The 24,842-nt window shown below is 39.6% G+C and overlaps 2 protein-coding genes across 3 annotated transcripts; one reads left to right on the top strand and one right to left on the bottom strand.

Annotated features, from left to right (window-relative positions):
* Nucleotides 1-1,496: 1,496 nt before the first annotated feature.
* LOC131222749 (signal recognition particle subunit SRP54 2) lies at nt 1,497-14,087 on the bottom strand. The gene is made up of 9 exons (XM_058217927.1): nt 13,563-14,087; nt 8,455-8,554; nt 7,781-7,934; nt 7,221-7,371; nt 6,974-7,122; nt 4,689-4,789; nt 4,404-4,561; nt 2,315-2,429; nt 1,497-1,972 (listed from the first exon to the last, which is right to left on the bottom strand). The coding sequence occupies exons 1-9, from the start codon at nt 13,791-13,793 to the stop codon at nt 1,650-1,652; spliced, it is 1,482 nt and encodes a 493-aa protein (XP_058073910.1). The 5' UTR covers nt 13,794-14,087; the 3' UTR covers nt 1,497-1,649.
* An 8,188-nt stretch (nt 14,088-22,275) lies between these two features.
* On the top strand, nt 22,276-23,615 carry LOC131224036 (uncharacterized). Of its 2 annotated transcripts, none has more exons than XM_058219615.1 (3): nt 22,276-22,853; nt 23,025-23,187; nt 23,353-23,615. In XM_058219615.1, the coding sequence occupies exons 1-3, from the start codon at nt 22,800-22,802 to the stop codon at nt 23,490-23,492; spliced, it is 357 nt and encodes a 118-aa protein (XP_058075598.1). In that variant the 5' UTR covers nt 22,276-22,799; the 3' UTR covers nt 23,493-23,615. The 2 variants fall into 2 exon arrangements, with proteins under 2 accessions (XP_058075598.1, XP_058075599.1); XM_058219616.1 differs by having other exon boundaries at nt 22,277-22,853; nt 23,025-23,219.
* Nucleotides 23,616-24,842: the final 1,227 nt, after the last annotated feature.

Here is a 24,842-nt window from a genome sequence, read left to right as displayed (position 1 = left end):
CCAACAGTCCGATAAACCTCAAGATCCACTAGTCCATTTGATTATGGGGCGATGCCCTGGGTCCCACGATTCAGAAACATTTTCTCTAATGCATTGCAATAGGATATGTTGGGACTATGAAATATGAGCAAGGTATTCTTTATGGCAAATATTAATTTAAAAAGAGGAATTATATTATAAATGGCACTATGCATGCAATACAATAGCAGCAAATAATCTTCATGGTATAGTCCAACCTTATCATTACTCAAATGCAAACAATACAATAGCAGCAAATAATACCGATGAATGTTAAGTTAGCATAGAAGATATGAAGACCTCAAATTCTGAAAAGTGGTGCCAATGGCTTAGGCAAACCATTGGCACATTTCGTCCTGAGGGACAGCAAATACCATTAAGAAGAGTGCAAACAACAGTCACATTCCAGTTGAAAACCCAAAATTCCTAAAGAATTCTGATTTGCCAAACATATCCTCAAACTTTTTTGAAGTCCCAAAACTTGTTTCTTTGGGTTTACTTTATTTTTTTATTTTTCTTTTTTTATAGTGGCCACCTGATGGCAGGATTGGCCTTATTTTTTGTCCTTTAGTGCATCATGGTGGGCCGTACCCATTGGAAGGGTTGGATGACACACCATCTGCAGCCCACAAAGCTTGACTCACTGTTTGGATCAAAATATATATAAAGACATCTGCCATAACACACCCCAAGAAGCACTGCTTAGGCAGCCAATGCATTGTTTGCTAAAATCATAATTATTGAGGAATTTTACGGTCAAAATCCAAGAAAAGATGAATAGTAGGATTAAGTTTCAGCCAAGAAACAATAGCCTAAAACCAGTGACAGGTAAAAGGGGGGAGGTACATATGGTTTGACATCACTCCTAACTTTAGATTGTGCAGTGTCTCTCATGTCTCAACACTGAAGCACCACCACATCTATTGCTCCAATTGCAGGAAACAAGGGACATTTTTATTTAATCAATTTTATTTATTTTTTTTAAAAAACAGGGCTCTCCCACTCTGTTCCAAACGCAGCACATACAAGTAACATTTTACAATCATAGGCTTTTAATTCTCTAGAATTCTGACTCTAACAAGTTTAGCAATAATCAGTATTAAATAACTACAACTCATAACTAAATAAAGAAAATGATACCAAAGACAATTAATTTATTGGGGACAATCCAACCAAAGGAAGGTGGGACCATGTGCAACCCACAGTTCAGTCAAAAGTCCAAACAGTTTGGGCTCTTGTGGGACCCAGAGGCTGTATGGGTAACATATTAGGCTGTTTGGATCACCTGTGGAGCTCACTGATCTGGTCAGACCAGTGACTAGACCTGGTGATCCCTTTCAACAACCAGATTGATTATGGAGTCTACTGTTTGATTAGCAGCCAAATACCCTTGTGATCTGGGATATGCCACAAAAATAGAAAAGACAAGGGTCCCTGTACCTGACAGGATGATCGAAGCTTGAGGTGATAACTCAATATATAAACTGCCAGGATTTTTTATACCATAAATACAGTGGCATTGCAACTAATGAGCATCCTTGCATACCACTGACCAGTATGCTGTTGATGCCCACACATGACTTAACACTTTCTTGACTGCTGATAACCCAGACAAGCAGGGAGATGGAATACTATCTCTCTCCTCCAAACATCCCCATCATGTCTTTCGAGCCCATTTGCTTCATCAAGTTTTGAAGGCCGCCCATGCCACCAATTTGCTTGAGCATGTGTGGAGGAAGGACTTTGCTCATGTGTTGAGCATTCATATTCCGGGACAATGCACTCATTTCACCCTTCTTCGGAATCTTGAGCCCCTTCATCTTGCTCCAGATCTTGGCAAGGCGCTTGTACTCCTCCAACATCTCTGCCACCTCTTCCTTGGGACGACCTGCACCTCGGGCTATCCGCATAATCCGTGAGTCATTCATAAGCTTCGGGTTCGAGCTGTCCAACTCTGCAATGTTGTTAAAAGGGAATCAGATGAGAGTAATTTCTCTTCCAATGGAAACAAGGATGGAAAGCAAATACCAAATAGTAGTAACATGAACAGAAAATTTGTTTAGACAAGATGAGGACATCACAAACAAAGCATCAGATGGGAATCATGATGGAAAGCACCCACTAGCACTTTCTAAATCTTTTATCAAACTACCATCCACTTATGACCTTGCTTTTTCCATAGGTGTAGGCTAGGTGCGCCATGTGATGGGCGACATGAAGATGTGTATCATCTACACCTCATCCCTATTAACTGGCAAAATATGCACAAAAACCACAATTCTAACTAGCATTTTACCTTCATTTGTCATGGAATCCATGATAGTCATGAAACGCTTGATCCTTGCTTGACTTTCCTTCTCACGACCCTTTGGCATCAATTCTTGACCAAAGCCAGGAATCATAGAGAAAACCTACAAGGGCCAGAAGTTACAGTCTACTTTGAGTATTCATGCATCTTTGCAAATGAAAATCAATAAGAGGTAGAAGCTAAAATGTACTGGTTGCAAAAAGTATTTAGGCATCTAGCTCAACTATAGGTGTGACCAAAGGGACTACTGGGTGGTACATAATTGCCACAAGGTGAGAAGTTAATGTGAAGAAAAGGAGAGAAGATGCTAAAGAGGAGAAAAACAACAACTACGAGGAAAAGGAGAGATTTTACTCTATAGATAATCACCCAATTCAAGGGCCAAGGAGAAATGCTCTATCAAAGCACAAGTTCATCAGTATAAAGTGAGGATCAGATTGATGAAATTCGTTTTCCCCCTTGCACCTCATATAGAACCACCAATGATACTCATTTACGAGCCAATACAACCAATACGACTGTTTTTTAGTATGGCCGATTTACCTCGGCATATCACATTTCAGGGGATTATCAATACAGATACAATATGGCAGTAGTGCATCCAATATTTGGAACCATTCCCATGCACCTAACGCGTGGACCAGAGTCACCAGAATGATTTTTGGTTCTAGGCATGTTCACATAGGCCCCACATAAAGAAATAGCGCAGATCTATCAGAAATGTGCCATGTTGGCACATTAAAACAGGGCCTGTTCACCATAGGACCCACATAAAGAAATAGCACAGATCTATCAGAAATGTGCCATTTGGCACATTACAACAGTGCCTGTTTACCATCGCATTCACATGGCACTCACGTTTGCATTCCCCATGTTCCAGAGAGGTACTTGACATGGTGACAGAGCATGAATCATACACATGTGCTCCGGCGTTGCACATGTTGCATATATGTAGCTAAATAAAAACCTTCCAAATTACATGATCCACTGTAAATTGGGTATAGACCCTAAAATCAAATTGAGATGATTCTGATAATCAAAATCTGTATGTTGCATTTGGCCATCGGGTCTTTCACTTTTAATATCTGTTGCTTTATTGTATAGAACCTCCTCTTTCCTATACTAATATTTCTTTGCCAATTTAAAAAAATTAAAAATTAAAAAAAGAAAAAAGAAAAATAAAAGAAAAGTGGACTAATACCATATGGAAGGCACAAAATACTCTAGAGGCTTACGATTATTTGAATACTACAAAAGTCAAGAGGATCTATGTCTAAAGGTTGACATAGTTAACCTATATTATGGTGAACTAAATCATTACCAAAAATATCACTAATGAAAAGTGCTAACATAATTGTTAGATTTATCATTCTTCTAAGCTTTCAAATAGGTATGAGGGAGCATGAAAAGTTAGTTAGGGAAACAGTCCCCAATGCATGTCAAACAAGGGAAAAACAGAGTTTGAAGTGTTATTATAACATGGCATACAAGTACAACTGATCAACTCTTTGAGATGGTGAGTGGTGACCCAGGGCAGATGCAGTATAAAAATTCCCATGAATGAATTGAACAACTTCAGCTCTTAGTTACTAGGAACTGGGAACTTCCAGTGGTAACACAACAATATTGGGGAGAAAATCATTTCGCTGTGTCTTTTTCAAAAGTGACAAATTTTCAATAAAGAATGTCGCATGAGTAACAAACAATAATATAGTTGCTGAATCGTAGCATTGATATACTTTCTAGCAAGAATGACAGCCAAAACGGAAATAATGGGGCGCTTCAGGTTCAATTTTAACTTGCAATACAACCTGATGTATAGAGAATACATAGCAAACAAAGAACACACAGCTAGTTACTTTTTCAACCATAAATTCACTTGGAAGTTATTTCTGCCCAGTCTTACATAACTTGTTTGGTTTACAGTCGAAGGTTTTTTTTTTTATATACCAGTGCCTTAAGTATAAAGTTAAAAATGATTAAAGAAAAACTCACCAAAAAAAAAAGGGCTGAGCAACCACTATCACAAGCAACAAGATACGGGTGAAGGACCAGAAAAAGGTTTAAGATAACAAACCTGGCCAATAGGACCCATTTTGAGTATGTTTTGGAATTGCTCATACATTATCCGTAAAGTAAAGTTCCCTTCGGAAAGTTTTTGTAGAAGCTCCGGTTGTTGATCCATAGGCACAACTTCATGAATTTTGTCCATAAATCCAGACCAGTCACCCATGCCTAATTAAAAAAACGTGAAAAATAAGTATTTAAAATAAACGAAGCATATTCAAGAGCATGAAGACATGCACTATTATTGGAAAAAAAAAAAATGTCATGATAAAAATCAGGCCAATTAGCAGATCACCTAAAAGACGGCTGACAAAGGGCTTAACGTCGAAAACCTCAAACTCATCCATGTGTTCTCCAGTACCAATGAATATAACTGGACTCTTCGTTGCAGCGACACTGCAAATATAAATAAAATTTATTTTAAAGTTTGGCACCAAAAAGAGGGTTATTAGCATCTTAACACAATAAAAACAAACATTAAAGCAGAACTATACAATTGGTGGTGTGTACAAGGTCAGTGGCTCAGTGCCAACAAAAATAGAGTAAACAACTAGCAGTAAATACCAACGACAGAATAAAAATAAAAAATCTTTTATCAAGAAAACAAATGGCTAGACTCCACAAGAGAAAGATTTTGATTCATAGAGGGAAATTGTGTAGTAATTTCCAAAACTAAATATTCCTAGAAACCAAGTGTATCAATGAAAGATCGGAAGTTTCTTATCTGATTCTAGTCCAAATGTTTTGCAAAGACCCCAAAGTATTAGGTAAATAAAATATAAAAAACATGTGAGAATAAACCCTTCAATAGAAAATACTTGCTGATGTGATTTCAAAGAGGCATGAGAGTAAATCCTTCAAAATACTTGCTGATGTTATGTCATGCACACAATGTCCAATAGCAGTATCTACTATTTTGAATCTTTAAAAAAAAATTAAAAAAATAAAAGAGAAGAAGAAGAAGAAAAAAGAGGTGTTTATTAACTTTAACTTACAACATAAATACAATACACATCAATGCATAACTGACACATTAATCATGTCTACCAAGTTAGGCAATCTGTGCAACTGCATGGCCTACAAAGCTAGCTGGTAAATCTTGAGACAATCATAAGGAGAATGATTGTCCCATTAAGATTGATCATCCATTTCAATGCATCAACACATCTAATCTGATGCATATACCCATGTTGATACATGGAGAGGTGTGCTCACTGAGTGACACTCTTACCTAATGGACCATTCCTGCCTAATGATTCCAAGCCCCTTACTCACTATATGTACTTTCTATTTACTCATCTGTATTAACAAAGCTAACTATTTCTGTTCAAGTATTGCCCTGTCTTTCTTACCTTGTTTGTGTACTTTGGTGTCTTTTAGTGCCAGTGGTACTGCAAGTAGAAGACTATCTAGTACCTTAGGGCGTGTTTGGTCCGTGGAATTGAATGGTATTGAATTGTATTAGATGGAATTAACATCGTTATTGCACATTGATTGCATGTCTGGAAATACCATGGTATTGTAGCCATCCAATCCCATGTTTGGGATAAAAATTTTGCTACGGGGAGACACCATATTAAGCAAAATCATGTTTGGTGGACCATGGAATTGTAATCAATGGACCAAATTCACAACGGATGTCGTTCACTTGTACACATATATAACCAGAATGTCACCTGTAAACGGTGAATATGGATTGACGGCATGGATAAACGCATGCATCAATGTGGGGCCCATATGTATAGTGGATTTCAAAATCCACAAAATTCCTGCATGTGACCAAATGCAATTCAATGGGACTAAATACAATTCGATCCCACCTAATCCCAACCTTTCCCATCTTCTCCAAATGCTGGATGGAATTGTGCGGGACCAAATGCAATTCTATCCCACCTAATCCCATCTAATACCCTGTGCCAAACACCCCCTTATAGTTTAAGGAATAGCATGATGAAGATTTAGCCACAGGCCTATGACTGAAGGCTCAGAAACATCAAACCAATTCAGTGAGCCTTAGATGTGATGCAAATCGCAAGATCGAGTTTTTTCCTAGCACTCAACTGTTTTCATGAGCTGATATCTAGCCAAATTTTGACTCTGGCTTGGCCAAGTCATCATCATCATATGAGCCTCATCCCATCCTAACTGGAGACAGCTATACAAATCCTGTTCCACTAGTCCACCCTATCAATGATCAATTATCCTTAGTTAAACAATGGGTCATCAAATCATTTCTTACTACCACCGCCCACATCCTTTTGGACCTTCCCCTTGCCCTTTTATATCCTTCAACTAGAACCAACTCACTCCTAACTGGTGCAGTTCCTAGGCTCGAATGCCCGTGGCAAACCATCTGAGTCTACTTTCCATCATCTCAACATCCTTATTTCAGACACGAGCATGCCAACACACTCTTCAGTGCCATTCTTAAGATCAACTAAACAAGGAAATACATTTAAAATCCCCGGGAACATTTACTAGCAAAAATAAAGCAACAAGGAAATACAACAGTCCAACCAGATACATCGAGTATTGGAAAAGAAGAAAAACAAGTCACTAAGCACATAAAACAACACTTACGCGCTAAGTGCACCGCCTCCTTTTGCATGGCCATCCATTTTAGTAACAATCACAGCACCAACCGCGACACTTTGTTTAAAAGCTTGAGCTTGGTCAAATGCTGCTTGGCCAATACTGCTATCCATAACGAATATAACAAGATCTGGTTTCTACAACATCAAGGAACTTAAATTAGATATAGACAGCATGTTGGCAACCAACATAAATGAATAAGAGTGATAGACCTTTAGGATAAGAAAATGAATACCGTTGCTTCAGACACTTGGCGCATTTCTTCAAACAGAGCCGCTTCCTGTTTGTGGCGTCCACTTGTGTCTACAATTATCAGATCACAATTTTCCTTCTTAAACCGTTCTACACCTTCTGCTGCAATTTTTACAGGGTCTGACTCCATGTAGCTGTGGATACAGCACAGATGATTTTTTATGTGAAAATGTTGGGGAAAGCACAGAATGTAACAAGCAGTGTTATGTAGACATAAACATATTTTATCTTACCAAAAGGCAAGCAGCACTGGCAGCATTAACAAATTTGGAACTAATGTACACATTCCCAGATTATTCTTATTATTATTATTTTCCCAGAGATACTGTACTACATACATTGCAATTGCTGAACGTCCATTCACGATTGGGTTTCTAAATGATTAGAGTCAACATTTTTTTTTTCCTTTTTTTGATGGATGATTAGAGTCAACAATATTATATTGGCATTTAACCTCACACCTCTCTCAAACTTCTATGAAACAAAACAGAATGGAAACTAACACGAATATGGAATGGCTCAGATAAGATCCAGACATTGTACCTTCCATAAAAAGGAATCTTAGCTTTAGTCGCATTCTGCTTCAATTGATCAAAAGCACCAGCTCTGAATGTATCCGCGCAGACTAGAGCTGGTTTCCATCCCTTTTTCTGATGATAATATGCATACTTTGTGCACGTCGTGGTTTTCCCAGAACCTGGACATTTAATGGAAAACCAAATCAAGCAACAGTCAAGGACAGTAAAAGAACAAACAAACCTCCATGAAGGATCCACGCATTAAAAAAAATAAAAAATTACATGTTCTTCTATGATGGTAAATGATCACATAGAATCACTTTCAAGGGTTTGTTTGTATGCAGGGCGACACTGATCAAATTGTACAGGATAGTCCCACACATTTCATTTTGAGCAAGAGAGAAACGGATATAAGAACTTGAAAGGAGGGGAAGAGTCAAAATATGTCATTTTCATAACATTTAAACTAAAAAAGTTGGGATTCTCCAGTATTCCAAACAAGCACTACACTATTAACTAAATCTCAGAAAGTGCAAATCCAGAATTTATGAAAACATCTTCAGGCCGAGCAGCACAGCCAACTTACCATTCAATGAATCAGTACCCAGTTACCCGCTACTTGACTAGATCATATACAATATAAAGATAACCTAAGCCCAAACTAGCAACAAGAACATTCAACTGGCTGAAGCAACATACCCTGTAGACCGACAAACATCACTACACTAGTTTTCCCTTTCTTCGGTGTGAATGAGGGCTTCCCAGGATCTAACATTTTGCAGAGCTCATTGAATATTGCCTGAAAACAAAGAAGAAACCTTGTTTATGAAACAATTACATTATAGTTGACAAGAAGTGCACAATGCTGACTGATACATCTGTATAGTAACAGAAAATGAATGAGAGAGAAATTTGTGAATTGTGTTCTTAACAGCAGTTTGATTGTCATAATCAAGCAAGGAACTTCAAAAGGCATACATGCTATGTGCCAATTAAAAAGTAGGGGTAGAGTATGCTGACAGCTGACCACCGTTTCTTAAGTTGTGGTGTCTTGGCCACCATACGTGTGCCACATGTAGGGCCATCTAACCCATTCAAATCATGGGCCCCATTCTTGATGGAGCATCATCTGAACTCTGCACTGATTGAACGATCTTAACCATCTGATTTCACTCGTTGAACATATCATTATTTAACTATGTGACAGCAATCAATAGGATGGATGGAATTATCTGATCAATGCAATTTTCCAGCTATGCTCCATCTACAATGGGTCCAATGATGTTCATGGCCAGATTGATCTCTGAAAAATGTATTCTTTTTCTGGTTTTGAACATGTATTTGATGGTGCAATGGGCTATTCTTTGGAAACAATGCCGTCTTGAGCTGCCTGATATTACTAACCTGAAACCGACTCTAAAACAGCAAAACTTTAATATTTAGGCTTCTAAATATCTAATATCAAAATACAATAACGATTATAAGTCTACACATGAGTAATGATGAATTGGTGACACAATTATAGGTCTGTTATGTAAGCACTATTTAAGCACCAAAAGTCAAGCATGATTTGGTGGATTAGGGCCTATGATATTTAAGTACAGCAACACAAAGATGGAAAAATGGAAAAAAAAAAAAAAAAAAAAAAAAAAAAGGTGAATAGTATATCCCTTTTGATATGTCTCAATATGGTCCACTTCACATCAGCTCATTGAATCCCACTTTATTTTGTGTTTTGATCCTCAAAATAAGCCTACATCTAGTTTAAACTTAGCTTATAAACTTCCTTCGTGTTTAACATGAATAAAGAGGCGGAAAAAGAGAAAAAATGAAAATAATAATAATAATAATAAATCAAATGGGCCCTTTATGGCCGTATTGGTCTATAATGGCATATTGGCCCCACAACAGTGCCGATATGCCCTATACAGCCCATTCTTTTCATAACGGATTGATTCATCCCTGTATCATGTAAGGAGGTGGACCTTTTCCTTCACATAACGGCCTTGACGATCATAATGTGACCTTTTTCAATACCATGATCTCTATCTCTCTCAAAAAGAAAATAAATAAATTTAATAATCTACGTAGACTAAATTCAAAAGGAAATCAGGGGCTTTCTAAGAGTACAAGTGTCAACCAGAAACCCTTCTACCTCTTTAAGAGATCCGCTTCATAATCCCACATTCCACTACCCTACAGTCAGGAGAAAACCCCATGCTTTAGCAACTGCCCAAAAAAGATGCAACTGCATTCACGGTACCTAACCACCCGTCCATGGTTGAAAACTACTTACACCTCTCCATGTTTTCTTCTCTCATCTTTTTGCTAGAAAAAGCTTACCTATCTTTGTAGTTCCATGGAAGACAGAGATAGAACAAGGCAATACTCTACTATATCTCATATTTTTTAAGCATTTCAACATCTCCAAGAGTTTTCACCTCCTTCCAATCCTCAACTTAAGGCACATCAACAACAGTCTACAGGTACATTAATCATTCGAATAGTAGACCCATTTGTGGAGGGAACATACGCAAATGTCATACTGTCTAGACAATCATAAACTTCAGTAGGTTGTACAAATTATTGGCCCCATTGTGATTTTAGGGGTGAAAGAGAATTGATCAGATTGTCCAATCAATGTACTTTTTAAAAGAATTAGTCGATGTACTTTTTTTTAAGAATTAGTCAATGTACTTTTTTTTTATTATAGAATTAGTCGATGTACTTTTGACACCATCCCTCATCCACAATAGGTCCCATTGTTTTAGATGGCATGGATTGACAAACATGCATGCTCTGGGAGCATCATATCTGGCCTATAAATCACGTATAAGGTATGCATGCTGTAACATATGTCTATCCAAACTGACCAAGTCAAAGGCCGCACTCTATTTGGGGCATGGCCTAAAAATACACTAATAATACAGATTACATGGTGCAGTGCATAAGTTTCACCTTTTGAAGAAATTTTAAAAAATACACTTATGAAACTACAAAACTTCTAGGGCAATTGAGTCATTTCATATCAGAAAGACTATTTTTAACTTGAAGGGTCAAGGATGTTTCCTAAATGATCTAAAGTCAAATTCCTTGAAAAAGAAAATCAGAAAAGATCTCTTAGGGCTTATTTGGCAGCGTGAATTTAAACTGCAATAAAATCGAGTGGATATAAGTCCGTACGGAATAGAGTGGATTTGAAATCAGAGCCTTGAGGTGGGAGTTCAAAAAGAGATCTGTTGGAGGATTTGGATTCCTCTCAAATCCAAATCCCTCCAATTTCTGCAACCAAATGCCCAAAAAACAGTAAATCACCACAAATCCCCCCAATTCCATGCGGCCAAAAAACCCTTCTATTTTTTTAGTTTCTTCAAAAGCTAAACTCAGCAACGACCAACTTCCAAAAGGATTAGAAAAAATACCTGCAGTATTGAAACACAAGACCCCAAAAGTAATTTGGTCATTTCACATTAAATTTTGTGGTCAAATAATTTAAAGGATGTTTCTTAATGATATATAGTCAAATACTTAGCAAAAAAACTACTGAAAGTTGTCATTTTCAAAATATCCATTTCTGCAATCATCATCATTCATCTTCGTCATCTTCATCGCTGTCATCATCAAACAAACAATCATGCCTATCTAACACCCTATCAGTGACATCTGAAAAAGCCCTCATCTCCCTTTTTACGCCTCGATCCAATTCCTTTTAGGCCTCACCCTCATCCTCTTTTTAAGCCCTTCTAATTAAAATTACCTCCTCAAAGGGCCATCCCTGGGCTTTTGTGGCACATGACTAAATAATATCAATCTACTCACCATTTATCTCCTAATGGGGTTAATAGCCTAATACGCTATCGTAAATGATCACATTCTTGATTCTATCCTTCATAGTCTTCCCATATACCCATCCTAACATCAATCTCTGCAACATTCATTCTTTGCTAATGTTGCTTCCTAATTATCCAACACTCAGCCCCATCCAGCATAGGCAGTCGAATGGTTATCTTATAAACTTTTCTTGCCCTTCATTGGCATGCAACAATCACATAGCACTCTACAGACACATCTCTCCACTTCATCCAATCAACGCTAACTCTATTGGAAACATCCTCAGTAGTTTCTCCATCCTTTTTTTTTTACATAGCCAAGGTGACAAAAACGTCACTTTGAGGAATCTCCTATCCATTGATTTTAACTAAAGCCTCGCCTATATAATTGAAGCCAAGGTAATGTCAGTATTTTGTCTCTGTTATGCTAATTTTAAAACCTCTAGACTTTAAAGCCTTCGACTAAACCTCTATGTTAGCATTCATCAAATCTATGACTCATCACTAGCACCACATCATCCACAAATCAAAACACTCCAAGGAACCTTCTCCTTGAAAACAATGATTACTTCATCCCTAACAAGTGCAAAAATTATGAGGTTAGAGCTGATCCTAATGAAGACCCGCCACTCTAAGGAACACATGCATCTCACCATAACCCGTTTTACTCTTATAAGAACACTCAGTGTGTCTTTAATGACAATACATATCTTTCAGCACCTTCCCCCTCAACACATCACGTAACCACCTTAGGTACTCTACTATATGCTTTCTCCATATCTATAAAAACCATGCATGAATTTTTCCTCTTCTCTTTAGACCTTCCAATCAATTGCCTAAGCAAGAAACAAGCTCAAAGCTTGATCTCCCTATCATGAAGCCAAACTGATTCTCTGAAATCCTTAAGTGTCTCATCTTAGTCACCGTTGTCTTCGTTGTCATCACCATCATCATCCTAGCCCTGTCCCAACTACTTGGGGCTGAGGAATAATTTCATGGCAGCTTGGCAAAAGTTTCACAGTTGACTGCCCACCTAACATCAACTCTCATCTTTTGCATAACCTGACAACCAACAGGTGCAATCTCTACCAGGTGGAATCAGACCATTTTTCAGAAAAGGCAAACGTTAGCCCATTTCCACAATATTTTCTAAAGAATGAAGTGGTATGAACCTATAGTTTAAATTTTAACGCTGCATTTTATATTAGGTATAGTATAAATATCTAGGGGTTTTTGTTAAAAATTTAGACATAATTAGAAGTTATGCTTAGAAGAGATATGCCAACCGGTCATCACTGGTGAGAAGTTGAGCCATACGCGTGCACACATGTTTGTGGATGTGGCATACATCATCATCATTATCATCATCTAGGCCTTATCCCAACTAACTGGGGCTGGATACATAAAACTGTTCCACCATTTTACTCTATAAAGGCTATGTCAAATGGTGACATGCATCTGCATCTAAATTAGGAGTCCCTCCATGATGTTTTTGGGTAAAATATAAAGGATTAGTATTGTCTTTTCATTGTTATTCCTTGGGCCATGTGCCATCCGCAATGTGGACGTGGGCAAATGAGGAAGTTTGATATTGGTCGCATAGCTAAAACTCTGCAAATCTACCTTTTAAAATACAACCCCAAATTGTTGGGACAAGATAAGATCATGATGATGATGATGAAGGGGACTTTCGGACTCGGAGTGCGATGAGTTTGCGAGAGACTAGGATCTTCCAATCTGGAACATCTCTAGGGATGGAACACAAGAGACCGCGGATCATGTAACCATGGGCCTCACTTGTCAGAAATGAAACCCCAGTGCATACCAAGCAACACAACGGGTCCCACATCATGTAATTCCACAGGTGTAAGTAAATGTAAATATCAAAAACTACAAACAAGCAGATCGAATGATTAAATTACGATCAGAAATCAACGATAATTGAAGGGTTTTGTGTGGTAGGGGCGATCGCATTACCTGTTGGATGATTTTGCGCTTGTTGTGGCCCGCGGCGAGGTCATCAAGGTTGACGATCTTCTTGATGTTGACTTGCATGTCGCGAACCATCTTGAACTGGACATCGGACTGGAGAAGGGCCCGCGAGATCTCGTTGAGGCAATCGTTGAGGACCTTCTCGTCGATGATCGTCGCATTGCTCATCTGCTGCAGGGCGCGGGAGATGCTCCCGCCAAGCTGTGCTAACACCATCGCTAACCGGTCGGTAAGGACGGATCACAGTTCTTCTTCCTTATGAAATCCGACGGAGGGGAGCTTCTAGGGTTAGGGTTAGGGTTAGGGTTAGGGTTAGGGTTAGGGCTAGGGTCTTCGGAGAAGAGGATTGAAGGTTTCTTCGCGGAGGCGATGAGGGTTTCCTTCGGGGGAGAGTTCTCTGTTCTTCGCTAACGCGTGGAGACGGCGAAACGGTTCTTCCAACTCAGCTATCTTACCTCTCGTGGAAGTTCGAACGGGACGGATGCGGATTGGGGTACTACCACCACCAGGACCCAGCTGGAGAGGGGAACGGATTGGCTACTCTCCCTGCCACCAGCCAATGGCTGGTGGTCGGTGCTCTGTGGGCTCCACCATGATGTATGTGTTTCATCCACGCCGTCCATATATTTTCCTAGACCATTTCATGCTATGATACAAAAAATGAGGTATATCCCAATCTCAAGTGGACAACATATCAGGAAACGTGTGTTGAATGAACGTGGACTATTAAAATCCTTTTGGGGGCCATAAAAGTTTTGGATCAAGCTGATCTTTGTTTTTTCCCTTCATCTGGATCTGTATGACCTAATCAACATATTGGATGTCAAATAGACAGTACAGCGGGCCATAGGAGGATTTTAATGGTGGATATCCAATCACTATTGTTTTCTTGTGGTGTGATCCAAATGAGACTTATATCCCTATTATTTTGGGTATCAAGCACTAAAATGATATGCAAAAATGGATTAACGGCATGGATGAAACACATACATCATAGTGGGGACCACAGAGCACTGACCACTGGTGGTCGGTGCTGTGGGCCCCACCATGATGTATGTATTTTATCCATTATATTCATCTATTTTTAAAGATCATTTTAGGGATTTATTCCAAAAATGAGAGGTATATAAAACTCAGGTGGACCACACCACATGAAAAAAAAAATAGTGATTGGATATCCATCATTAAAATCCTCCTAAGGCCCCCTGTAATGTTTATTTGGCATCCAATCTTTTTATTAGGTCACACGGGCCCAGATGAAGGGGAAAAACAAAAATCATCTCGATCCAAAACTTTTATGGCTTGCAAAATGTTTTTAATGGTTGACACTCATTCAACAATATTTCCTGTAATGTGGTCCATTTCAGATTGGGATATACCTTATTTTTGGTCTCATGCCGTAGAATGATCTTTAAAAATAGATGAACGGCATAAATGAAACACATACATCATGGTGGGGCCCACAAAGCACCGACCACCAGCCATTGGCTAGGGTCAGGGGGGAGTAGCCAATCCGATCCCCATCTTGTTAGTAGCTCCGTGGGGCCCACCGTGATGTATGTTTTATTTACGCTGTCCATCCATTTTAAAATATTATTTTAGGATATGAGCTCAAACATGAAACAAATTTAAGATATGAGCTCAAACATGAAACAGATTGAAGGTTCAAGTGAACCACACCATTGGAAGCAATGGGGATTGAAAGCCCACGGTTGAAAACTCTCGGCGACAAAAGTTTTTGGATCAAGCAGATGCTTCTTTGTTCCTTCACCCGGTCAATGTTACATTATCAACGGATTGTATGACAAAATTAACATTGGTGGGTCCTAAGAAGCTTTCAGCTGTGGGAATTTAATCCCCACTGCTACCCGTGTGGATCCACTTAGGCGCATTTGCTAAAATGATCTACCAAAATAGATGAATGGTGTGGATAAAAATATACACGTTAGGAGACCTCTTAATAGGACTGTCTCTCTCTAGCTAAGTCTTTGTGGGACTAGACAGGATATATATATATATATATATATATATATATATATATATTCGCGCGTGCGCCTAAAGGTGTACACGAGTTGATCCAATCCGAGCTTTGCCCAGCTCGGTTCAACTTGGCCAGCAAGAGTCCTCAACCCAAACTCGGCTTGGCTTGGTCATCGAGCCTGGATTGGCAGCTCGGCTCGGCTCGGTCAGCAACTTGACCTAGTTCGAGCCGAGTTCGACTAGTGGTTGGGTCACGAGTGGCGTCCGACCATCCGAGTGGACCAAAGCCACATGGCCAGTGCTCAAGTGGGGTTTGACCATCCGATTGGACCATAGCCACCAGGCTGGTGGTCAGGTGGGGTCCTTTAATCAGACGGACATTGCTCGCCACTTGCCACACTCCGGTCGAAGGCAACATGATGAGATAAGGAGAGGAGTAAAGGAGAGTACCTTTCAATTGCCGGTCGTCCGGATAAACGCTGGAGAATGGAGAGAGAGAGGAGAGGAAGGAGAGTAGTCGCCAGTCGGGCGTCAGAGAACGGCAAGAAAAAGAGGAGATGAGAGTTGTCGTCGATCATCGTTCGAGCGCTAAAGAACGATGAGAGAGAGCGATGAGTGGGGTTAGGGTTTTTAGGGTTGGGCGAATGGCCGAGAGTAGGCGCTAGGGTTAAGTTTTTTTTTTAAAACATGTTTTGGGTGATTGGGAATATTATATATACCCGGTTAAAAAATCAATTCAAGCCGAACTGAGTCGGGTTCGAGCTCAAGATCGGGTCGAGCTCGATCCAACTCGGACTCGACTCGAAATGTTTCGAGCTCAATAAAATTGGCTTGACTCGGCTCAAACACAGTTTCAATCCGAGTCGAGTCGATTCAAGCGAGCTAACGAGCTAACTCGACTCGTGTACACCTATATATATGCCGAATGCTAGTTGTGCACCAGTTCGCACGGAACTCATGCGAACTTTGCAAACTTTTTTTTTATATAACTCATCATACATGATATGACTCCAAAATTTGAACGGTCCACGTGAAGGAACACCTCATGAAACCCCTCGGGCTCAATTTTTAATTTGATCCAAAACTTTGGTGGGCCATGAAAAATGAAAAAATTTTCCTCCCTTGGTTTGCATTTCTCTTTGCTATGGCCCACCAGAATTTTAGATCAGGGAGAAAATTTGTCCGTTGGTGTTTCATGGGATTCCGCATCACATGGACCATTCAAATTAGACGTTCATGACACGTGTGCCAAGGTACACACGTACGTAGCTGCACAGGTGAGCATTACTATATATATATATATATATATATATATATATATATATATATATATATATATATATATATATATATATATATATATATATATATATATATATATGGGAAAAGGTACTATGTGCTCGACCTCATGATAAGCTCCCATGAGGTCGAGCTGTGTGGGCCCCACCGTGATGGATGTCGACCATCAACACCGTGCATTTGATGGGTCCCCTTTAAATTATGGGATATCCCAAAAATCAGCCATATACGGAACTCAGGTGGGCCATACCATCTAAAATCATGTGAAGACATGCCAAAAACATATAAAAGCACTTGGTGGGGCCCACCTGAGTTTTGAATGCTGCTGAAACTTGGTCTAAAGCCTCATCCAAGTGGGACACACATAATGGATGGGCTGGATTTGCAAACCACATCTTGGTGGGCCCAAAAAATGATTATGAATGTTTTAATGGTGCATGGCCCCTCCCCACTTCTGTATGTGGTGTGGCCCACACAAGTCACGGATTGACTTGATTTTTGAGACCTAGGCCCACGATGGAATGGTGCATCTGACTGATGGGGTAGATGTTCGAAACGCATCACGGTGGGGCCCACACAACTCGACCTCATGGGACAGTCTTGTGAGGTCAAGCGCATAGTACCTTTTCCCTATATATATATATAGGGAAAAGGTACTATGCGCTCGAGCTGATTGGAACATCCCATGAGGTCGAGCTGTGTGGGCCCCACCGTGATGCGTGTCAAATATCTACCCCATCAGTCAGATGCACCATTCCATCATGGGCCTAGGTCTTAAAAATCAAGTCAATCCGTGACTTGTGTGGGCCACACCACATACAGAAGTTGAGAGGGGCTATGCACCATTAAAACATTCATAATCATTTTTTGGGCCCACAGAGATATGGTTAGCAAATCCAGTCCATCCATTATGTGTGTCCCACTTGGATGAGGGTTCAGACCAAGTTTCAGAATCACGCAAATTTCAGGTGGGCCCCACCAAGTGCTTTTATATGTTTTTAGCATGTTTTCACATGATTTTAGATGGTATGGCCCACCTGAGTTCCGTATACGGCTGATTTTTGGGATATCCCATAATTTAAAGAGGACCCATCAAATGCACGGTGTTGATGGTCGACACCCATCACGGTGGGGCCCACAGAGCTCGACCGCATGGGGAGCTTATCGTGAGCTCGAGCGCATAGTACCTTTTCCCATATATATATATATATATATATATATAATTGAATGCTCAACTGCACACTAGTTCGCACGGAACTCGTGCAAACTTTTTTTAGAACACATCATATGTGATGTGACTCCAAAATTTGAACAGTCCACGTGAAGCAGCACCTCATGAAACCCCTCGGGTCTAATTTTTACTTGGATCCAAAACTTTGGTGGGCCATGAAAAATGAAAATAATTTCCTCCCTTAATTTGCATTTCTCTTTTCTATAGCCCACCATAATTTTAGATGAGGGTGAAACTTTATCCCTTGGGATTTCATGTATTCCGCATCACATGGACCGTTCGATTTAGACACCCATTACACGTGTGCAAAGGTGAGCATGTGTGTAGGTGAGCATGACTCTCTCTCTCTCTCTCTCTCTCTCTCTCTCTCTCTCTCTCTCTCTCTCTCTCTCTCTCTCTCTCTCTCTCTCTCTCTCTCTTCTATATATATAAAGGTTCCAGGCCGTCGAGCTCATAAGAACTTCCCTCACTACAAGAAAGTAGGCCTTTAGCCTCGGTTTAAAAAAAGGAGGCTAAATGTGGTTTTTAGCCTTGGTTGTAAAGGAATTGAGATTAAAAGTTCATTTTTTGTCTCAATTAGTGAGAAACTAAGGCCAAAAGCCTGCCCTTTTGCCTTGGTTGGTGAGTAACTGAGGCTAAAAGTATGCCCTTTTGCCTCGATTGGTGAGAAACTGAGGCCAAAAGTCTACCCTTTTGCCTCGGTTGGTGAGCAACTAAGGCCAAAAGTTTGCCCTTTTGCCTCGGTTGTTGAGAACTGAGGCTAAAAGTCTGCCCTTTTGCCTTAGTTGGTGAGAAACTAAAGCCAAAAGTCTGCCTTTTTGCCTCGGTTGGTGAGAAACTGAGGCTAAAAGTCTGCCATTTTGCCTCGGTTGTTGAGAACTTAGGCCAAAAGTCTACCCTTTTGCCTCGGTTGGTGAGAAACTGAGGCTAAAAGTCTATCTTTTTGCCTCAGTTGGTGAAAAACTGAGGTCAAAAGTATGCCCTTTTGCCTTCGTTGGTGAGAAACTGAGGCCAAAAGTTTGCCCTTTTTCCTCGGTTGGTGAGAAACTGAGGCTAAAAGTCTATCCTTTTTCCTCGGTTGGTGAGCAACTGAGGCCAAAAGTCTGCCATTTTGCCTCGGTTGTTGAAAACTGAGGCTAAAAGTCTGTCCTTTTGCCTCGGTTGGTGAGAAACTGAGGCCAAAAGTCTACCCTTTTACCTCGATTGGTGAGCAACTGAGGCCAAAAGTCTGCCCTTTTTCCTCGATTGGTAAGAAACCGAGGCCAAAAGTCTGCCCTTTTGCCTCGATTAGTGAGCAACTGAGGTAAAAAGTCTGCCCTTTTGCCTTAGTTGCAAAAAACTGAGGCCAAAAGTCTGTCATTTTACCTCGGTTGGTGAGAAACCGAGGCCAAAAGTCTATCATTTTGCCTCGGTTGGTGAGTAAATGAGGCCAAAAGTCTATCCTTTTGCCTCGGTTATTGAGAATTGATGCCAAAAGTTTACCATTTTGCCTCAGTTGATGAGAAACTGAGGCAAAAAATTTACCCTTTTACCACAATTGGTTAGCAACTAAGACTAAAAGTCTGCCCATTTACTACTTGCATCATCACCGTTGAATAGTTTCCATCGATACCAGCTGTAATCACGCTTCCATCGTAAATTTTTAGACATAACCTAACTATAGTAACTCATACCATTGATCGGTTTGGATTGTATCAAAAGCCACGTGTATATAGGGAGCCTCGTATTTATCCGTGGTACAAAACCGCGCCAGTATACCCTGCGCCGGTAATTATCGGAGTTACGCAAATGGACAGCCATGTGTGTGGAAATTTCATAAGATCCACACTGTCCATTTGGTCTGCTGACTTATTTCAACCGTAGAAACAAAAAACATACTACTCCAAACCACAGAAAGATCGAACCATAGAAAAAATCTGAAAGGAAATGTTCAACATTTTAGTGTAGTGTTCTAGTTGATGGACGGCGTGGATTTAATGCATGCTACCTAGCTCCAGGTAGGCATGCCTTTTCGAATCCTACACGCACTCGTGTATGCTGGCCTGCGAGAGGGGTGCTAATAACCGAGGCCAAAAGTCTGTCATTTTGCCTCAAGCACTATTAGTTTAGATTGAATTAAATGCATGCCACATGTACAATTTTATTTTATTTTTTTTTGTTACTACACAATCTTTAAAATGTAACACAATCCATAGAAACACCTATATATAGGTGGATCCAATTAATTCTACACGGTTCATTACTGGTCTTCACTCCACTTGTTATGCTAACCATTGGATGTCTGTCCCATGGGGGTTTGGGCGTATTTTTCCTTGCAACTATGCATGAAATGAATAGGCTGACCTAATTCATGGTCTAGATTAATCTATTGATAGTCCAAGTGCCTTGGTGAATCTCAGATCACCATGACTTACATTGCCCCAAGAGTGAGAGCAATGGAACATCTCTCTAGGCTACTAAGCTAGACTTTGATTAAGTGCATAAAGAAACGGTTAACACATACATGATTGAAACAAACGAATGGAAGAGATGAAGCTCAAAGAGCTTGAAACTGGTATGGATTCCTTCGTTGCAGCTCGAATGCCACAAATCGTTCATGTCATTAGCTAGCGTTTGAACTACACAAACCTAACTTGGAAAGGCTAGTTATATGCAAACCTTAGCATTTGGTTGAATATGTAGTTGTGGTCACTTTCCAAATTCGCTGGGTGTTTGGAAGGACCTTGAGAAAGAAACCAAACTGAGAAGCTTTTTATTACCTGAGTTTACACCTCAAATAATAACTCCCATTGTTCTAATTGTTTTAATCAATTGTAGAATCCATTAGAATAGCAATTTTTGGAAATTCAACTCAAAGGCCAAATGCAGGGCGGAGAATACATGAATAAAGCTTCCATGGAACTTCCATTCTATAAACATGTGTGAGGATACATTTGAGACTATGTCATATAAGCCTTTTTAACATGTATGGTGATCTATTTAGCCTTTTAAGCATGATAGGCTATCCATAGGTAACTGTTGCATTAGCTGTATACTCTGTACTGATTTTTCTCTTTATGGTAGTGTAATAGTGCTTGAGGAACTATATATATGTTGTCTATGCAGGATGGCATGTGCACTACATGACTTTGCATGCACTTAGATTGTCTTGACCGAGTCTTGCACAAGAAATCTGGATCCTCATCGCACATGGGAGCGTTGTTACAATGATCGTTTTAATGGAATTACTCTAAAAAAGAAAACTTGTTATGTTTTATAAGATAAAACTTATGGATCTTCTTTTTCTCTCTTAATTTTAATAGACGTTTGAAACTTCATAATGTCTTATAGTCAAAACTTCAAATCTGTTCTACTGCTTTTTTATTATCTGACTTTTTTTTGAGAGATATCTGACTTTGTTATTTATTTAAAACACAAATATTTTTAAAATCAACAAGTTACTCGTCTCCCTCATTTCTAAAGGCAATGATAAAAGATTTGCTAATGCTCTCTCTCTCTCTCTCTCTCTCTCTCTCTCTTAAAGGCGATGATGATTTATTATTACTGGGCCAAAACCAAAAGAATTCAATATGGACAAACAACAATTGGAAGAGGTGCTTGTCCAACATTTCAAAAATATTTAGCAATCATTTAACTGTTTTATTCACAGTCATTTGAAAGATGCTCAAATTAAGATTTTCTATGAAAGAGAAGGTTGTCTTTTTATCTTCTCATGAACAAGATGTAACCAAGTAGATCTCTTCTTTCTTCTTGCCACCAATGTCTCTAGCCCTTATGATGTCCCAACCTTACTTTATTCCTGCCATTCCATTCTTGAAATTATTTCTATCTTTCTGCTCAGATGATCCTAAGATGACTAGCTAATCTCTAGCCCTTTTGATGTCCCAAGTTCCAGTGCAAGGGGAATTGTGGCAGATGAAGGATGTGGATGGGAGGCTACCTGGAATGATTGGATTGTGGCCAGAAAAGAGTGACACATTCATCGACAATCATGATACAAAATCCACACAACAGTTATGGCCATTCCCTTCGGATAAAGTCATGCAAGGATATGCTTACGTTCTCACCCATCCAGAAATCCCTTCCATAGTGAGTTCTAATCATCCATTGTTGTTATGGTTTTTTTTTCCTCCTGCTATAAGTATCCATAAAATTACATGTCCTTTGAGATTTGGATGGTTATAAGCACAATTGAACTGGTATGCTCCTCCATACATGGACTAAAAAAAATTATCTTCCTAGCACATTTGAAGTGTTAGCTATTAGGTCCCTAATTGAATTGAAATGAAGTATATAGTTGTTGGGATTTTGTGGTTTTGCCATAGAAGTGGGCATTGCATGAGTTTTATTATACTTTGTTTATCTGGTTACTTAATGTTAGAAAGTCACAGGTCTGTTTGGATGTACGGCAGATAAGAAGTGGTGTGGATGGGTGATTTTGGTATAGAAGTGTCCCGCCTTCCTCACTAGCTACTTGATATCGCTGGACTGTCATTCTGCTGTTTGATATTGTATAGGAGTTGCTGATTTGTTTGATATAGAATCCATTCTCTTTTTCATGTGAAATTTCAGTTGGTTCCTCTCCTTATGTGGGTATTGGTAAGAGAGAGAGGGAGTAGTCTTGTGTGTTTCAGATCAAAGAGAGATGAGCTTTAGTGATGTAGTATTGTGGTTGTGGGTGCCTTAACTTGTATTGTCCAGCTCTGGAAGGGATGATGAAGAATCTGAAAGTAGATCCTTCTTCTGAAGCCATTGATTCCAATGTGGTATGTGATTTTTTAGTGTTTTATAGTTTTGATTTCTCTTTAGTGATATACTTTCACTTTATATGGTGAACTAGACTCGATCTTTATCGGCTTTTGCTTTGGGCAGAATGATTCAACTGCAATTATGGGTTGTAGCATAATTTGATATCTGTGATTTCCTGATTATGCCAGGCTGCTTCAAAGGATGGAAGCCCATTTGATGCCACATCATGTATATCCTCATCGGGGGATGCGACAAGTAGTTTCCAGGAGAGCGATGTAGATCATGAATCTTTGATAGCTGAGCAGGGGATCTATTATCCGGCAAGCAACTACTATGGATACTGTTATCCAGGTTTGTTATGTTTGTTGGGATTGGTATCTTTAGTTGAGTAATTCAGTGTTCTCTATATGCTTGTGATTGTGTCTATGTTAACACGGATTTAAATATGAATGCACTCATGTTTAATTGCATATTTCAAGCTTGGAGTTTTATGAAGTGGATCTGTGATTGTTTTAGGAGCATTTGATGGCGTCTTGGAGCTTCTGGTTTGTGCTGGCAGAAGTCTGCCCGAAGCTATCATGTGGAAGGGGACCTTACTAAAACAGTTCATGTGGAAGGCTGTGTGGCAGTTTGTTTGTTTTGAAAACTTTAAATAGACCATTAATTGTTTTGTTGGTATTGTGCTAATTGTTGTCTTGATGGATGTTAAATGGGTGAAACATGCACAAGTTCAATTATTGGTTGATTATAATATTGTTAACTTTTGTTGATAGAAACTAGATTTAGCCTCCTTTGATACCAACAAAGGCTAAATCTATCTTTAGTCTCAGTTTTGCCTCAGTTACCTAAACTGAGACTACAACTCCCGTGGCTAAAGGCTTTAGCCTCAATTGTTGAGAACCGAGGTTAAAAATAGATTTAACTTAAATTGGAGGCAACTGAGGCTAAAATTTGGATTTAGTCTCAGTTGAAAACAATGGAGGATAAAATTTTGATTTAGCCTTATTTCAAGAAAACTGAAGCTAAAAAAGTTTTTTTAGCTTCACTTGAAGATCCGAGGCTATAAAAGTCAATTTTGCCTCGATTGCTAAAACTGAGGCTAAAGCCTTTAGCCACAGGGGTTTCAACCTCTGTTTGGATAACTGAGGCAAAACTGAGGCTAAAGGCTTTAGCTTCAGTTTTTAACCTTTTTAGCCACAGTTTTGAACCGAGGCTAAAGCCCCCTTTTCTTGTAATGCCTTGAGGTCGAGTTATGTAGGCCCATTGTGATGCATGTCCAACGTCTACCCCATTAGTCAGATGCACCATTCAATGGTGGGCCTAGGCCTTAAAAATCAAGTCAATCTGTTACTTTTGTGGGCCACACCACATACAAAAGTTAAGAGGGGTTTCCCTCCATTAAAACATTCATAATCATTTGTTGGGCCCACCGAGATATGGTTCACAAATCTAGCACATCCATTATGTGTGTCCCACTTGGATGAGGGGTCAGACCAAGTTTCAGATGCATCCAAATTTCAGGTGGGCCCCACCAAGTGCATTTATATGTTTTAGGCATGTCTTCACATGGTTTTAGATGGTATGGCCCGCCCATACAGCTGATTTTTGAGATATCTCGTAATTTAAAGAGGACCCATCAAATGCACGGTATTGATGATTGACATACATCATGGTGGGACCCACAAAGCTCGACCTCGTGGGAAGTTCCCATGAGTTGGACCGCATAGAACCTTATATATATATATCATAGTGGGTTCACACAGCCCTTAATTGGACTGTCCATCAATAACTAAGGGAGCAATGTTCCATTCAAAACTCAGGTGGGCCCCACCAAGTGCTTTTATATGTTTTTGGCATGTCTTCACATGATTTTAGATGGTATGGCCCACCTGAGTTCCGTATACAGCTGATTTTTGGAATATCCCATAATTTAAAGGGGACCCATCAAATGCACGGTGTTTATGGTCGACACGCATCACGGTGGGGCCCACACAGCTCAACCTCAT

This window comes from Magnolia sinica, chromosome 13 (assembly GCF_029962835.1).
Source record: "Magnolia sinica isolate HGM2019 chromosome 13, MsV1, whole genome shotgun sequence".
Classification (NCBI taxonomy): Eukaryota; Viridiplantae; Streptophyta; class Magnoliopsida; order Magnoliales; family Magnoliaceae; genus Magnolia; species Magnolia sinica.
Note: the sequence above shows the minus strand (reverse complement) of the source record. Positions and strands in the feature narration are given on the sequence as shown.

What these genes read in the sequence shown, in the direction of transcription:
- LOC131222749 (XM_058217927.1), bottom strand. Translation starts at nt 13,793, where the DNA reads ATGGTGTTAGCACAGCTTGGCGGGAGCATCTCCCGCGCCCTGCAGCAG. An exon ending in AGCGCAAAATCATCCAACAG is followed by an intron (nt 8,555 to 13,562) that starts GTAATGCGATCG and finishes CTTTGTTTTCAG; the next exon opens with GCAATATTCAATGAGCTCTG. An exon ending in GCCAAGTGTCTGAAGCAACG is followed by an intron (nt 7,123 to 7,220) that starts GTATTCATTTTC and finishes TTGATGTTGTAG; the next exon opens with AAACCAGATCTTGTTATATT.
- LOC131224036 (XM_058219615.1), top strand. Translation starts at nt 22,800, where the DNA reads ATGATGAAGAATCTGAAAGTAGATCCTTCTTCTGAAGCCATTGATTCC. An exon ending in AAGCCATTGATTCCAATGTG is followed by an intron (nt 22,854 to 23,024) that starts GTATGTGATTTT and finishes TGATTATGCCAG; the next exon opens with GCTGCTTCAAAGGATGGAAG. An exon ending in CTATGGATACTGTTATCCAG is followed by an intron (nt 23,188 to 23,352) that starts GTTTGTTATGTT and finishes TGATTGTTTTAG; the next exon opens with GAGCATTTGATGGCGTCTTG.